The 15,726-nt window shown below is 39.9% G+C and overlaps 1 protein-coding gene across 2 annotated transcripts in view; it reads left to right on the top strand.

Moving 5' to 3' along the window:
* RAB2A (RAB2A, member RAS oncogene family) overlaps window positions 1-14,967 on the top strand; it is a 71,520-nt gene extending 56,553 nt beyond the window's left edge. For both annotated transcript variants that reach the window (XM_024127064.3, XM_055091255.1), the window contains exons 7-8: window positions 9,405-9,473; window positions 11,548-14,967. In XM_024127064.3, coding sequence (XP_023982832.1) covers window positions 9,405-9,473; window positions 11,548-11,643 — 165 coding nt within the window. In that variant the 3' untranslated portion in view covers window positions 11,644-14,967. The remainder of the gene's footprint in view (window positions 1-9,404; window positions 9,474-11,547) is intronic.
* Window positions 14,968-15,726: the final 759 nt, after the last annotated feature.

The following is a 15,726-nucleotide window of genomic DNA, read 5'->3' as shown; positions in this document are numbered from 1 at the left end:
TCTCCTTCTTCCACGTTGAAATGTCACCTAAATCCATGAATACCCTTCTTAGGCTGTGTGTCTAGCTCTACTTGGACAGCTCTGCATGAGTGGGTCTCAGACCCTCCGGTTTAACACATTCAGACTGAACTGATAGCCCTTCTCTGCTCTAGTTTGCAGATGTTCACTCTCGTGTATCCTAAAGCAACCCCCTTCCCTACCCCTTTACACTCATTTCTTCAGTTAATATGTATTGCTTTCCATGTGTGTATTATTATTTCTGCCTGTTAAATATCTCTTCAAATTGTCCTCTTCTGTGATTGCTTCCTAATTGGACTCCCTGTGTTCATTTTTCAGTCCTCTACACTGTTGCCTATAAGATCTTTCTAAAAATGAAAATCGAATGTCACTCTCCAGCTTTATTAAAACCCTGAGGTGGTTCCTCACAGCTTCTGCATCAAACTCCTTAGCTTGGAAAACAGGTCCCTGTATTTGCCAGTCCTCCCCTCTGTGTTCTCCCTGTTAAACTAGAGAGTGCGTCCACAGGGCAGTGCTCCTGACCTGCTTGCACAGAAAGTATTCTCCACACTTGAAATGCCCTCCTTCCCACCTGATCATTCAAGGATATATAGTGAGTCTGATTCCTCCTCTTGGAATGCGTGACACGTGACACACCCTCCTGCCCCCTTCACCACTTTTATGTGCTCCTTTCTCTGTATTTAGTCATTCCTGTGTCATGGGCTTATTATCTTCGCACTCTCTCATGACTCTGTCATGACCCTTGTTTCTCACGTTGGCTCAACATGAGGACAGAGTTCCTTGAAAACATAGGCTGTCTTTTCATCTCGGCATCCCCAACGCCTAGCACAGTTTCTCCCCACACAGTAGATAATTGTTTGGATGGTAATGTATTTATTTAAATACTTTAACCTTACTCCTCTCCCCGCAGTCTTTAATCAGCTTATGCTTTGGTCCCACTTGTTAACTTGTAGGTGGAATTCTGTCCGAAACCTTCTTTGCCCTAAGCATTGTGTAAAACCTATGAGTTTTGAAAAACACAGGTGAATAGATTGGCTTCTCCTTTGATTGGGAGCTCCCTCCAGTAGCCGCCTGGGGTCTTTGTGGTTTGAAAGAGGTTTTTTAGACCCAGGAATAACTGCAACAAAGATTATGGCAGGCTAGGGAAAGTACCCCTTCCCAGAGGCCTCAGGTCAACTTTTTAAAGGTGTCCGAATATTCTAGAAGTGATATATTTACTTCTATGATTCCTTCCTTGTTTTTCTCTGTGTATTCCCTCTAAATTAAAATTTCATTTTCTCAGAGTTGTACATTACCAAAACTTAAACAGTATTATATTTCCTTTAGGACCCAAAGGTGATTGTGGTGTGAAATAAACATATTGTGTGTCAAACAGTTGTCACTTTGTCAAATATTCTCAACCTCTTAGCCATTTGATGGGTGATTTTTCCCTAATATTCATCAATTTTACTTAAAATTAAGATTGGAAATTTATGCGAAACCAGAAAAATATATAAACATCAAAAATTTTTGAGGTAAAAATTTAGTAATTAAAAGTATCTTAAACTGTTGAAAAATCAGGGCTGGAAATTCCTGGCTTAGCTGCTAAAGCACTAAAGATATAGCCAAGATGATAGCTGAAAATACAGCCACCTAACCCGAAGACACTGTAGTAAGCTGCCAAGCCATCTAACCTGACAGGGTCAGTGGGTTTCTGTGTCGGGGTGGGAGGGATGGGGAAAACACCTGACAGTAAGACTTTAGTGACTAAGACCAGTTTCAAGGCACCTTGTGAATACTTGTGTCCTGTCCTGCTACTTGAGATCTACAGACAGAATTTGGGTTGAGAGGACATCTTCCTTGCCTTGGGCTGTGTTGTAAGTGGTGGAACAGATGTTTCTGTAGAGCTGGAATGTGGCTGTAAACTGAAAGCTTTGTTACCCCTCAACCCTGTTCTCAGTGTCGTGGGTACCACGGGGCTTTTCACTGGAAATCTGACCTGACCTTATCAAGCTTCCAGCATCCCTTGAGGGGAGCTTAGTGTAATAAATATTTACTGCTCCCTTCCACAGATTGGAAGGCTTTGCTGACTAGCGTCAGCTTCTCTGCTCCTCGTTTGGCCATCACCCTAGGGAACTTCAGGGATGATCCAAACCAAACTAACTCTGACAGTTACGTCCAATTTCTCTACTTCTAAACCAGGGTAGCTAAACAGTTCTGAAGAAAATCATGCTGTTATGTGCATGTTATGCACTTACACAACTATATAGATCACCAGCTACCAAGACTTTCCCATCAGCATTAGAGATCCTTCCATGTGTCAAAAGTAAACTCTTCATTCCCTCCTTGAAACCTGATTTTCTTCCTTTTTTATTTATCTCAGTTCACGGCATACCCTTCCACCTCAGTCACTTAAGCCAAAAATGGAGTCATCCTTAAACATCTTACCATCCTTACCCTATTCTTTACCAAGTCCTGTTAATTTCTCCAAAGGAGATACTAAGTTTGATCTTTGCCTTCCATTCTGGTTGCCACTGTTTGGTCAGGCCTTCATTTCTTATCTGATTATAGTTCTAAGCTCCTTACTGGCCTTCCTGTTGCCAGCCTCCCTCCTTAGAATTCCTCCTCTAAACCACCCTCTGATTTTGTCCCCAGCCTGCTTCCTACCTTTTCAAGGTTCCTTGAGGTCTGTTGAGCCCCCTGTCTACCCTCATCTCACATGGCTCCCTGTCCCCAGCTTCCACTGTAACTGAGCTTAAAATCTGCCTCTCTGTCCAGACTAGTCTTTCCTCCCCTTAATTTTCCTAATAAATGAGTGGGAGCTTACTTTCCTTCAAGCCTTCGTTCACGGGGCTTTCTCTCTTGACAGTTTTTTTACCAGCAGAAGTGGTCATGCCACGTTACCCTTCTAAACAGCTGCTGTGGAAGTTTTCGTGCTGTGTGCCAATTTTGGATTTGCATCTGTCCTGTAGTACTCCCACATCCTTGAGGTCAAAGACATTCGTGTACCCAAGTATATAACTGAGTATATGCTCTGTGCCTGGTACAAATCAGGCACTCAGTAAATGCTTGTTGAATGGAAGAACTGAATTACTAAGGAATTAATAAACATATCTGTGTGTTATAAGTAACACAGATATTTTGTACTTCCAAAAATAATCCTAGCAATCCACAATAATTTCTAGCTAGCTGGAAGGTTTTTAAGAGGATGTGATAATGGGGTGCTTTTTATGTTCAATTTTAGTGGCAACATAAGCAAAATAAATGAAAATTCCTTCGAGTTGTGTTAAAGATACGTGATCCTAATAAAGAGAGGATAAACGTGGGCAGAATATTAATCCTGCTAACCCTGCTTCTGCTACAGCTGTGCCCGGTCTCGGGCAAGTCACTTCTCCTTGGCAGCCCAGTGCCGTCTGCGCAGTGAGAGTTAGGACAGGTCAGTAGATTTAGCAGCAGCCCTCTTCCTTCTAATGAAACACAGGAAACCGGATGAAAGAAAGAAGAGCAGAACAGCTCTACTTTGGAATAGGGGACGCCGCGGAAAATGAGGGGGAGGAGGAGGAAATGGTGGCCCCCGCGGGATGTCCGGGAACGCAGCTTGAAGCCATTGCGTCGGGCGCGGCGTGTGGGAAGGCTCTCCTGAAGCTAACGCAGGTCGAACCGGAATATTTTCCATCACGGAATTCGACGAAGCTTCATGTGTAAGGCGCCTGTCTTGCTTCTCGTCTGATGTTCTTTTCGCAGGACTTTCGTGTCTCTGCGTAATACCGAAGTCTTACCTCCATACATTTTCTTCTTTCGGCTCACCGTACACATTACATGTTGCTGACTTACCTTTTGATGCTTAGTTCCGTCTAATCAGGATATTTTAACTCGCTGAGGAGGCTGCTCATGAGTACCCGCTTCTCCTCTTGTTCCCGCGGTGTTGTGCTCCGACGCCCCCGTGGTGCCGAGCGCTGACGTGTGCCGAGGCCGCCTGCGAGCCAGCGGGTCTGTGTGGAGTAGGCGCCACGGTCGCCCTCCTTTTACAGAGAGGCTGAGCAGCAGGGCCAGGCGACACGTGTGGTAAGAGGTGGCGCTGGGCTGTGACCCCGACGGCCTGGCTCAGAGCCTCCCCCGCACCATTGTGCTGGCAACTTGGAGGCGCAGCTTCAAGCCGCAAACGTAATTTCCTCATTTTTACACATATTTTGAACTTCTTTTCAGAAGTAACGAGAACCTGTGTAAATCACTTAGTATAGTGACTGACCCATAGTAACTATTTGGTAAATATTGGTTAGTGTAAGCTTTGGCGAATGGACGGACACCTGGAATGTCCATTCCTTGTTTAGCAATGGAGAAGAAAGTTAAACAGCATCCTAGTTCTCTGTTTCCCAGTTCTCAGAGAGAACCAAAGACTCACTTATTTTACAGGGTACTTTGCTCTTTAGCATCTATTCAAGATGTTTAGATAAAACCAAGACACTTCAATTTATTTTGAAGTCTTACCTAACAGATGCTGTAATTTTTGTCTTGCCACCAGGTGGCAGCATGTTACACAAGGAAACAATTGAAATGTTGCTCTGTTGTAGACTAGTTTTCAGTATTTTGCCTTAAAAACTGTTAAACCGTAATAAAAGCAAAATATTATTCCGTGCTCCCCTTTGTCTGTATTCCCCCTCACTGGTTGTGAAGGCCCTCGCAGCCCAGTGTCCGTAGCCCACGGCTAGACCTGCCTTGGTCCTGCCCTGCACGCGCCGTCCCTCTGTCAGCCACGGCAGAGAGTTCACTTCTCCTGCATCTGCAACCGAAACGTAAGCCCTGGTGCTGGGCTCCTCCCGCTAAATTGTTCTGGTTCAGCAGCAGCAGGAGCTACTGCAGTCGTCCTCCTCCCTGGACCTTCCGTGGTACCCAGAGAAGTACCAGCTCTGTGGCAGCAGTTGAATAGGTAGGTGCCCTTGGGTAACGGCCAGGTAATAGGTAGGGTATACATTTTTAGTTCTTTGTAGTTATGTTCATTTTGATTTGTGCTGTAGAAGTCCCTGAAAACTTACTTACGTTTAGGTATTACCAGAATCATTCAGATAACTACTGCCAAGGGTTGAAAGATTAGTGTCTGAGGTGGAGGGCAATTGATGGCTGATGAAGGTAGAGGACTGGACGTGGCAATTAATCAAAGTAGGGCAGAGCAGGGAGCTAATGGGAAAACGTAGAGAGAGCCAGGCTTCAGATAACTGGCGGGCAGCGCTGCGTGGGAAGGCCAGGGGCTCGCCAAGGTAAGCTGGCTGCAAGAAAATCTGCTTATACTTCTTAATCGTGGATCTGCCTAGTTTGTTTCACAGGGTTAATGAAATCCTTTCACATCAGTTTCTCAGCAAATGTTTTTTCCTATTCTCTAACCTATTAACTAATATTCAGATTTGACTATATTTGAAACATGGAGTATAGATGAATATAATGTTTGTAATTCTGACTTGTCACAAAACCTGCAGTGATATTTAGGATGTCATGTTTTTAGAGTATTATGTTAATTAAGTGCTAAAAATTTTCTGGAGTTATGCCATCATCTTGCTTCATTTTTCTGATAGTAAGAAAATAACTATTCCAGATAAGTTAATTGTTACAGAATCTTTCCCTGGTAAACATCAAAACTTGTAAAAATAATGAAGACGTTTCAAGAACGTGTTTTGTGTTACTTATGTTAAAGAGCAAATCCTGAGTCTCTCTCCCCTCGATGACTCGGGCCACCTTGGCCAACACGTGCCCTCTTCATTCAGGAGCTGTGAGCCCGTCTGCACACGGGCCCGCTGTCCCGCAGCCGCTGCCATGTGCGGGCTCCCCCGTGGCCTCTTCCCCAAAACCGCACACGCACGTCCCCGCTGGCCGCTCACACAGATACACCCTCACACTCACTCTTCCCCTTTCTCCTTCCCTCTCCTTTTCATAATTTGCTTCTGTAGCCTGGGGAATAGAAAAAGTAAAACTACTTAAAATGATGTCTAAAATTGGAAGGAATTTCAATTTAAGACTGTCCTATTAAAGCATGAGCTTTAGGGAATTCTCTGGTGGTCCAGTGGTTAGGACTCTGCGCTCTCACTGCTGGGGCCCCAGGTTAAATCTCTGGTCAGGGAACTAAGATCCTGCAAGCCACACAGCACAGCCGGAAAAAAAAAACAAAACAAAAAACCATGAGCTTTAGTGTAAAGGCTTTGTAGTGTCTATTTAGTTAACTTACTGTTGCTAATTTCTTCCTTTTTTTCTTTTCTTTTTTTTTTTTCCTGTGTTCTAGAGGTATTTCAGATTGTTACATCTCTTCCTTGAAAAATATATATGGAGATTGATTTTTAGTGACTGGAGTGAAATGAGCAATGAAAGAAAATTCTAGCCAATTATTGTAACAGATATGTATCTCTTGTCTTTTTTTTTTTTTTTTTTTTTTTGCGTTACGCGGGCCTCTCACTGCTGTGGCCTCTCCCGTTGCGGAGCACAGGCTCCGGACGCGCAGGCGCAGCGGCCATGGCTCACGGGCCCAGCCGCTCCGCGGCACGTGGGATCCTCCCGGACCGGGGCACGAACCCGCGTCCCCTGCATCGGCAGGCAGACTCTCAACCACTGCGCCACCAGGGAAGCACCTCTCTTGTCTTTTTGAGTTTTTGAAGTGCTTTGCAGCTTTAGTGGACAGTTATTGTCCATGACAACCAAGGCTGTTCTCTTAGAAGTTTTATTTTATCTCTACTAAGCCTTAACGGTATTTGGTTAATGCTCATTATGTTTGGGAACTCAACAATTTCAGTCCATAGCCACATACTTTGAAAAGAGGTGTACTAATGTCTAGAGTTGTCACATTGGTTTTAAACTCTTAAGTACTTCTTAAAATTGATCATTAATTAATCACTTAGTAATATATATTAAATATTAACTTTTGCCATGATGTAAATAAAACAATCCATTTTTATAGTGTCCTCTCTATAGTGTGCTCAGAGAAGTGGAAAATATTTTATTTCAATGTCTTTAATATGTAATCAGAGAGTTGGATGACAAGTAAATTGTAGCATTGTCCAAAGAGTATTTATTTCACTGAGATGATGGGAATTAGAAAAGATAACCATTTGCTATATTTAATTATAATGAAGTTAATTGCATGTCTTTCCGATATAAAATACCTCTTACGTCCATTGGGTACAGCTATTCTTGAAGGTGCTTAAATAAAGTATTAAGTATACTATCTAAGTAATAAAATTAGTAGTGACTTGGAAAATTTAGCATAAATAAAGACATAGCTTTCTTAAGCCAGTTTTTAAAGTGATTCATCAACAGATTAGCAAAAAGCCAATTTATTTACATCTGTTGGCACATGTAATAATGACTTTTATAATATAAATGCTTGTTTATATGAAGTTATAACTCATTTATGGGACCCTGTAGTTCTAATGTTCTAGTGAAATGTACACATGTGGGTGCCCCTGGAAGGAATTCCAACTCTGTGAATTTATGAATCTGTTGACTTCAATATTTAGTTAGCCTGGCCATCACTGTAATTGACATGTTATTGGAAATAGAGTTAGGTTTTCCCTTATTTATAAGGATAACCTCCATTTTGAGGAATGTGAATCAATTCATAGTTGGCTGACAGCCAGTTTCTCCTTCACTTGAGCTCCAGCACACACTGGAAAAGCACACTGGCTTCCGAAGTGCCTTGTGAATCTGCAGTGATTAATTCTTCTCATTATTTCGCTGCAAGTTCTCGTGACCCTCTCTGATGGTTCGATCAGCCACTTAGAGTTGATGCATATTCATTCCTCTGCGCCCCTGCCGCAATCGCTCACCCCCCTGCGCTGACTGGTGTGTTCTTGGTGCAGTAATTGAGCTACAGTAGATTGATTACTCTGGGGAGCTGTAAGGCCTTTAAAGGTGAAAACATATCAGTCCTGTTAATTAGGAAACAAAAGCTCTGGTGGCAGGTTCAGCAGTCAGATGTTTCCAGTGTAGAAAAGACGAAAGATATGATGTGTTCCTCTCCGTGAACCTGTTTACTTTTTAAATTTTGAATTAAGTCTGTATCAGTAGTAATGGAGAACAGCCTTCTTTTACAAATTTTTATAGAATGCTAATTGAATATAATATTAATACTATTATCGCTCAAATCTGATAGTTTGGAACCTGAGTTTGTATACACCTTCTGTAGCATTGGCAGTAGTGTGTAAAATATCTTAATATCTTACATAAATATAGAATGTTTTTGGATTGTGTAAAATATCTTAATGTCTTACATAAATATAGAATGCTTTTGGATTAATTTTGGTGTTTAGAGGCTTAATTTGGTTACAGTGTTCTAATGCTAATTTCTTGTCATTTAGTAGTACGCTCTATGGGAAAAGGGTGAAACTTTATTCAACATGGCATAGAAGTTGAGCTGCCTTTACCTCTTTATCATAAGCACCCTTTGATTATTCTCCCCCACCCCCGCCCCGCCAAACTGTATGTTAAGTAATACATTGTCTGGGAAAAAGGATCCTGTATGGAACGGTGGCCTCCAGAAGTAAGCTAGTTTCAACATGGAAATCTGTGCAGCTTATCTAATTGACATGTTTTTCTCAGATGTGCTGTTCTTACGTTATGGTCTCCCCCTCCCCCTTCACCTTCTCCAGTCATGAATTTTTTCTTTTGAGATATAATTCACATACCATAAAATTCACCCGTTTTTAAAGGGTACGGTTCCATGGGTTTTAGTGTATTCACAAAGTTGTGCGACCATCTCCACTGTCTTCCAGAACATTTTCCTCACTCCCTTCCTTCCCCTAACCCCTGGCAACCAATAATTATTTTCCTTCTGTGGATTGACCTCTTCTGGACATTTCATATAAATGGAATTGAACTATATGTGGTCTTTCATGTCTGGCTTATTTTACTTATTAGCGAGGTTCATCCTCCTTGTCGCATGAATCAGTACTTCGTTTTTTACGGCTGAATAATATTCCATTGTATGGTTATACCACATTTTGGTTTTCATTCTTCAGTTGGTGAACATTTGTGTTGTTTCCACTTTTTGGCTATTGCTGCTACTAGCGTTAGTTCCCACACGTCCTTGTCTTGTTCGTGATCTTAGGGGGAAGGCTTTCAGACTTCACCGCTGGGTGTGACATAGGCTGTGGGTTTTCTTAGATGCTGTTTATCAGGTTGAGGAAGTTCCCTTCTATTTCTAGTTTGTTGAATGCTTTTATTGTGAAAACGTGTTAGATTTTGTCAAATGCTTTTTCTGCACCTATTAAAATGATCATGTGTTTTTTTGTCCTTTATTAATATGGTGTGTTCCATTGGTTGATTTTCTTATGTTAAGCATTGTAATATTTTATAGAGCTTTTTATATAATGTTCTCTTACTGTGTGGTTTTAAATAATTTGAACCAATTTCTCTACCTTATATTTCAGGCATTTATTAATACAGCAAAAGAAATTTATGAAAAAATCCAAGAAGGAGTCTTTGACATTAATAATGAGGTATATATATATATATATATATAAATATTATTGGCTGATTAACTTAGAATTGAATTTTAATTACTTGGATTCAAGATTTCTATTTTTTAAAATTCCTAAAATGGATCTGTGATGTCAGTTAACACATTAGTTTATAATCATCTCATTGAAAATTTGTCATATGCTGTATAATAGCTAAATGTTTATGTTCTAGTGAAGCATCACTTTATCTATGAAAATGGATTAAAGTAAGTGACCCTACCCATTTATTGCAAGCAATGCAAAATAATATAAATCCTCCAAAGAGAGAAGAAAATCCACTTTCATCTACACATCCATATGGTGTCATCTGCTTTGGGAATAATTTTCTAGTGTGTAAATGCGCGTGCGACGTTAACTAACGCAAGATGCTCTCTCTGTTGTCTGGTGCGGAATAGGGAAATGTCCAATTTGGAAATTACTCCCAGTTCAGCATACCATGTTTTCAGGAGACTGAGTTAATATATGTAATTGGCAGTTGGCACCAGTTGTTTTATTTGTTTTTGTGGGTTTCTTTTCTTTTCCTTTTTTTTTTTCTTTTTTCTTTGTAAAGTTATTTTGAGCCAGTTTTGATCAACATGATTAGGATAAAATGTAACTTTGAAGCAAATAATTCAAAGTGTTTACCAAAGGCCATCGTTTTGACCTAAATCACCACTATGCATTTGTCCTTATTTATTTCAGAATTTTTATGTGGATAAGAGCATATTATTTACTTTTACATAAATGTTTCTGCCATCCTATAATAAGACTTCTTGCTTCCAAGCGAAAAACCCTTATTCCTCCCCCAGGTGCAGTGAGGAAGCAGCGCGTTGGGAAGACATTGTGTGTGCATCTCTTGGCATGTGCAAGAGAGCCTCTTTATCATCTGCCTCACTATTCTTTGCTAAAACAAACAGCAGTTTGCCTAGGGTTTCCAAAAAGTGTTTGATTTTCCAGTTCCTTTTAATTTGTAGTGATAAAGTTTCTAACCCATATTTTCCAGGCTTATATGGCAATAGATCTTGAGTTAATTTAAAGGCGACACGATTCAGAGACTAATGCCGTATAAATTGAACCGTAATTGGGCGTCTATGTCAAGGGCATGTTCATTGTCTCTGTCTGGTTTCATATAGTAGCTGACTGCTTTACTGTGCCTGGTGTGGCTTTGATTGTAATGTGCTGTCAGGAGCCAACAGGCCGTGCGATTTATTTGGCCTAATGCCAAGTCTGACTTCTTGATTCCTCAAGAAGTTGCTACCAGCCCAGAGGGGGCAAAACCAATGAGCCATAGGGCATGCTTTTTATTAAAGAGGAGTCAAAAGAGCGAAAAGAAACCACATCAGCTGCTGTCAATACTGAGCTAGTGCCAGAAACCCCAAGGCTACTACTGTTGCAGAACAACTGCCAAGCACTATAAATCTGAGATTTACTGTGACGTAAAGTTTCCTTAAGAGCTTAATTTCTGAAGCTACTGTATTACTTTTCTCAGAGTGTTGTATTTTTAGGTAAAATCCACTTGAGGGAGTGAGGGTTGAGACATAAGTGTGAGTTTGATGAATGAAAGAACCACTCTGTGTGTGGGTTCTTGGCAAGCTGCCATGTCTTTGGGGATCATAGAAATTATTGATGACACAGAACACTCATATGCCCTTAGCCTGTACAGCCGATTCAACACGGAACAGAAACGCTGTCTAGAGGAAAGATTGTACATCGTGTTAGAGGAGCACAGGCTTTGCATACTTTTCGCTTTTAAAGATTACGTTTTAAACAATCTCTCCATTGTGAGAATTCCCTTAAAGGCAGCACTGCAGTTTCTGTCAACGCAGTACCTGGTATGATAAGGAATTGTTTGCAGGAATATTTCCACAAATATTATTTTAAAAGGAAGGAACATCCCCTGAGAGAGAGTGTTTTAATTGTTGTAAAAATCGGCTTAGCATATGTATACATATATAATTTTTCTTAGTTGTTTGTTAAGATTGTGCCCCTAAGAAGCCAAAGGATTTCTTAAATTTAAATTATACTCTCTGGTTGGCCCCAGTTACATTTATTACCCTTCTGTCTTTCATTTCAGGCAAATGGCATTAAAATTGGCCCTCAGCATGCTGCTACTAACGCCACGCACGCAGGCAGTCAGGGAGGACAGCAGGCCGGGGGAGGCTGCTGCTGAGTCTGTCTCACCGTCTCGCTGCCCAGAAGGGGCTGCTCACCTACTCTTTCGCCCGCTCCTGCTCAGCTGAGACGTGAAACTCTTCGAAATGGCTTTATGTCACAGAAGAAGACTTTAATCCTTCAAACTCTTGTATAACTTTGAATAAATGGTTAATGTTCACGTAAAAAGGCAGATTTTGGAGATTGTATTCATATCTATTTGCATTTGATTTCTGGGTCAGTTGATGTGATTATTTTTGTTAAATGTTGTCTTGTGCCCTTACCTACGAACTGAATTGTATTGAACACTACAGAGTCATCCTCGGTATTTTAAATCGGTTTGTGTAGTTAGGTTTCCCCACACCTGTGGTTACCTAATGTTTAATATTATAGAACTGTCCTCAAAAGTTTGTCAGTTTTCAAGGCTATAAGGAAAACCGAAGGACTCTTTTAATTCCGTATGTATCATTTACTTTCTGTATATATAGTTTAATAACCTGCTTGGGTGTAATTTGCCAAGCTTGAATTCTTTAATGCATTTGCATAAATTCTATACTGTTTAGAGCTTAAAGCTACAGAAGCATCGTTAGGAATTGCTTGGACACTGAATTTTAAACTTTTTGACATTGTTAACAAGCATGTTCATCTTTTTCTTGTCACTAGTCCGAGAGAAATATGCTTAATGTACATTCTAAAGGCTATGTATGCGTTAACCTGTTTTAATGCCAAAAGTTTGCTGTTTGTCCACAGTTTCTTTATGACCTCTTCGGAAAAGGATTTGTTTGCCTTAATGCATACTGTTGGGTATAATGAGTGAGGCGGGCGGAAGAAAGAACTCCCCCCCCCCCCCCCCCCCGCCTGAGCGACTCCAGGAGGAGTGAGTGTCCACATTTAGACGGCACATTATGAGGACTTTAATCTTTCCTTGAACACAATAATGTTTTCTTTTTCTTTTATTCACATGATTTCTAAATATATTTTTCACGCAGGACAGTTTTTCAACCTTGATGTACAGTGACTGTGTAAAATTTTTCTTTCAGTGGCAACCTATAATCTTTAAAATATGGTGAGCATCTTGTCTGTTTTGAAGGGGGTATGACAATAAACCTACCAGATGGAAAATCTTGTTAAAAGTAGGAAAGCTTTAGTAATTTGCTCAGTGTGGTGGTTTTATCCTTCTTTTTCTTTTTCTCCCTTGGACTATAATGAAATTGTTATAGCAGTGCAAAATAAAATCCTATGTATAAAAGTGTTCTTTTTTTTTTTATGACCACATCATTTTTTAAGAATGTAATTTTTCAGTCCATCCACAGCTTTTACATGTATTAAAGCACGTTTTTTTTTAAGGGTCAGGATGTTTAACACTACCCTTTTTAAAAATTTTGCTAGAACGTGATAAAAATCTTTTTACCGTATTGAAGTTCTTTTTGTTATTGACGATGTAAGCAAGTATTTTAAGTTTGAAACTAACTACTTTCAATCCACTCACTGACTTCAGCTTTCTACCGGTCTTTCCTGAAGTTTCAGCAGCGCTCTGTCAAAGCTTGGACAGTTACTCTTGTGGGAGGTCACCCAATGCTATCTTAGTTTTTTGCTTTAACTGGCTCCTAGAGGGCAGAGAGAGACAGGTGAGGGAGATCGAGTTTCCTGAGTGGTTTTATTCTAAACTTTTTTTCCCTTAAGTGGTCTTACCAAATTCACCGGTCTTACCATTCACTCTCGGCAGTGGCAAGTAGGACAAGTTAAGACAACTCGGACTTGTTCCGCTCTGTGCCAGGAAGAGGAGGATTCTTTGGGAGCTGTTACTTTTAAACTGCTGTTAATTTTCCAGAAACGTAATGTGTTTCTTTTCCATGCTGTCTCCTCTAATTCTTTTATAAATCAAGTGTAAGAAGAGAAAGTCATGGGAAAAACAACAACAAAGCACATGTATTTTAATAACCTAAGAAGAGCTGGAGCCCTCAGATGCAGCCCCTGCACAGCAGCCTTAACCTGCCTCGGTGTTGGGCCACAGGGGCGGGTAGAGGACTTCTCCGCAGTTGTCACCACTTTCTCTACAAATTTCACCTGCCATTAAGGAACATACGTGATGAATCCTTTACGTCAGTCGACAAAACAGTGTTACTGTTACTGTCTGGTTTCTACTCTGCTGTTTTATTACCCTTGTCACAAATAATGTAATAGTGGCACCTGGAGCCAAACCCTTTAATACTGTAATTAAGTCTTTAAATGATCTTTGGTCAATTTTGGTAGCACCTATGGACATGTTTTAAGAGCTAGAAAATCAGTCACAAAAAATAAATAAAACTTTTAATGTCTCAACATGTAACATTCCAAAGTTGTAATCTTCATAAATATAGTGTTATAATTTGCCTTCTGGATTTAACAAAACTGGATTAAGACCAAATTTTTGAAAGAGTAGTGTATAATTAGATATACAATTCAAACAGTACATGAGAGCAAAACTATATCTTCCTACACAGTTTGTTTTTAATTTTTTATTGAAGTATAGTTGATTTACAGTATTGTGTTAGTTTCAGGTGTACAGCAAAGTGATTCGGTTATACATATATATGTATACATCTATGTTCTTTTTTAATTCTTTTCCATTATAGGTTATGTTTTTAATTTTAAAATAGCCTGTTAACAGGAAAATAGTCCCTATTTCTAATAGTTCTAATAGTCAAGAGAGTAGGAATGTATATGATACCAAAATGTTGTCTAACCTCTCAAATTATTTGTGTTTGGAACACATTAAACGTTTATTCCCTCATAGGTAGCGAAGCTCCATCTAAGCTCAGTACTAAGGTTGGCAGCACAGGGTTTGACTATGTGAGCTAAAAATTCATACCAAAAAAACCCATAATAATGCAAAAAGATAACCCTGTTCCATAATAAATAATTGACTATACAAATGCGTGAACATATCAACCTGTGTCTCTTAGAAAGTGTTCACATGGGCTTCAGTGTTCAAATGAGAATAGAGCCTAACCCCATAAGTAGAGTATCTCATGTTGCATTGGTATATACTGGATAACACTACTTACTTGGTTGAAGTCATGATGGGAAACTTTAAGGTGCACGTGTATATATTCAGTGTTCATTAGGTTTAGAAAATCATCAGGCCAGCTCTTAAAAATTGAAAGACAAAGGACCAAAAACCTGATAGGAAACATGGAAAAAGACAGTTCACCAAAAAAAGAAGTAAAAGTGTCCCTAAAATATGTTTTAAAAATCAGACAATTAGAAATGCAAATTAAAACTGAGATGCCATTTCTCAACTATGATATCGGAAGAAGTTTAATACAAGTATGACAACACATTCTGTTGGTGAAATGTCTCATACGTTGCTGGTGGAAGTGCAGACTGATACTAGCTTTCTGGAGAGGAACTCAACAATACCTAATAGAACCAGGAGATACTTACCTGTTTACCCAGCCTTCCCACTTCTAGGAAAATACCCTGATGATACCCTCCAACAATGTGAAAGCACATGTGCGCAAGGTTGCTCGCTGCAGCATTGGCTGTAATTGCAAAATAATTGAAAATGACCTCAATGTCTTTACATAGGAGAGTGATTCAGTAAGCTGGTACGTCACACGATGTCCTGCACGGGTGTGAAAAGTATGTGGAAGAGCTCTATGTACTGATGTCATGATTTCCAGGATATATTGTTAAGCAAAATGAGAAAAGCGAAATGCAAGCGTGTCTGCAGTTTACCTTCGCTCATTTAATAAGGAAGGCAGGAGACGGAAATATACATGTATCTGCTCACCTGTGCAAAAGAAACACGAGAAGAATAAACTAGAAACTAATGAGATTGGTTACCTACAGGGGGTGAGTACAGAGTGGAAAGTAAGGCGAATCGGGACGAGTAGCACCTTTCAATATACAGTTTCGTTTAACTCAAAACTACAGTAATGTTTCACATACTCTGAAAATAATTAAAATCAACCATGCAAAAAAGCAAAAAAAAAAAAAAAAAAAAAAAATCAACCATGATGTGCCAGGAACTCGAAATAAAAACTAATGAGAACCTACCAATAGTATTAAAAAGTGACATTACCACACTGCACAGTTCTGTGGAATTCTTGCCCAAATT

This window comes from Physeter macrocephalus, chromosome 15 (assembly GCF_002837175.3).
Source record: "Physeter macrocephalus isolate SW-GA chromosome 15, ASM283717v5, whole genome shotgun sequence".
Lineage (NCBI taxonomy): Eukaryota > Metazoa > Chordata > Mammalia > Artiodactyla > Physeteridae > Physeter > Physeter macrocephalus.
Note: the sequence above shows the minus strand (reverse complement) of the source record. Positions and strands in the feature narration are given on the sequence as shown.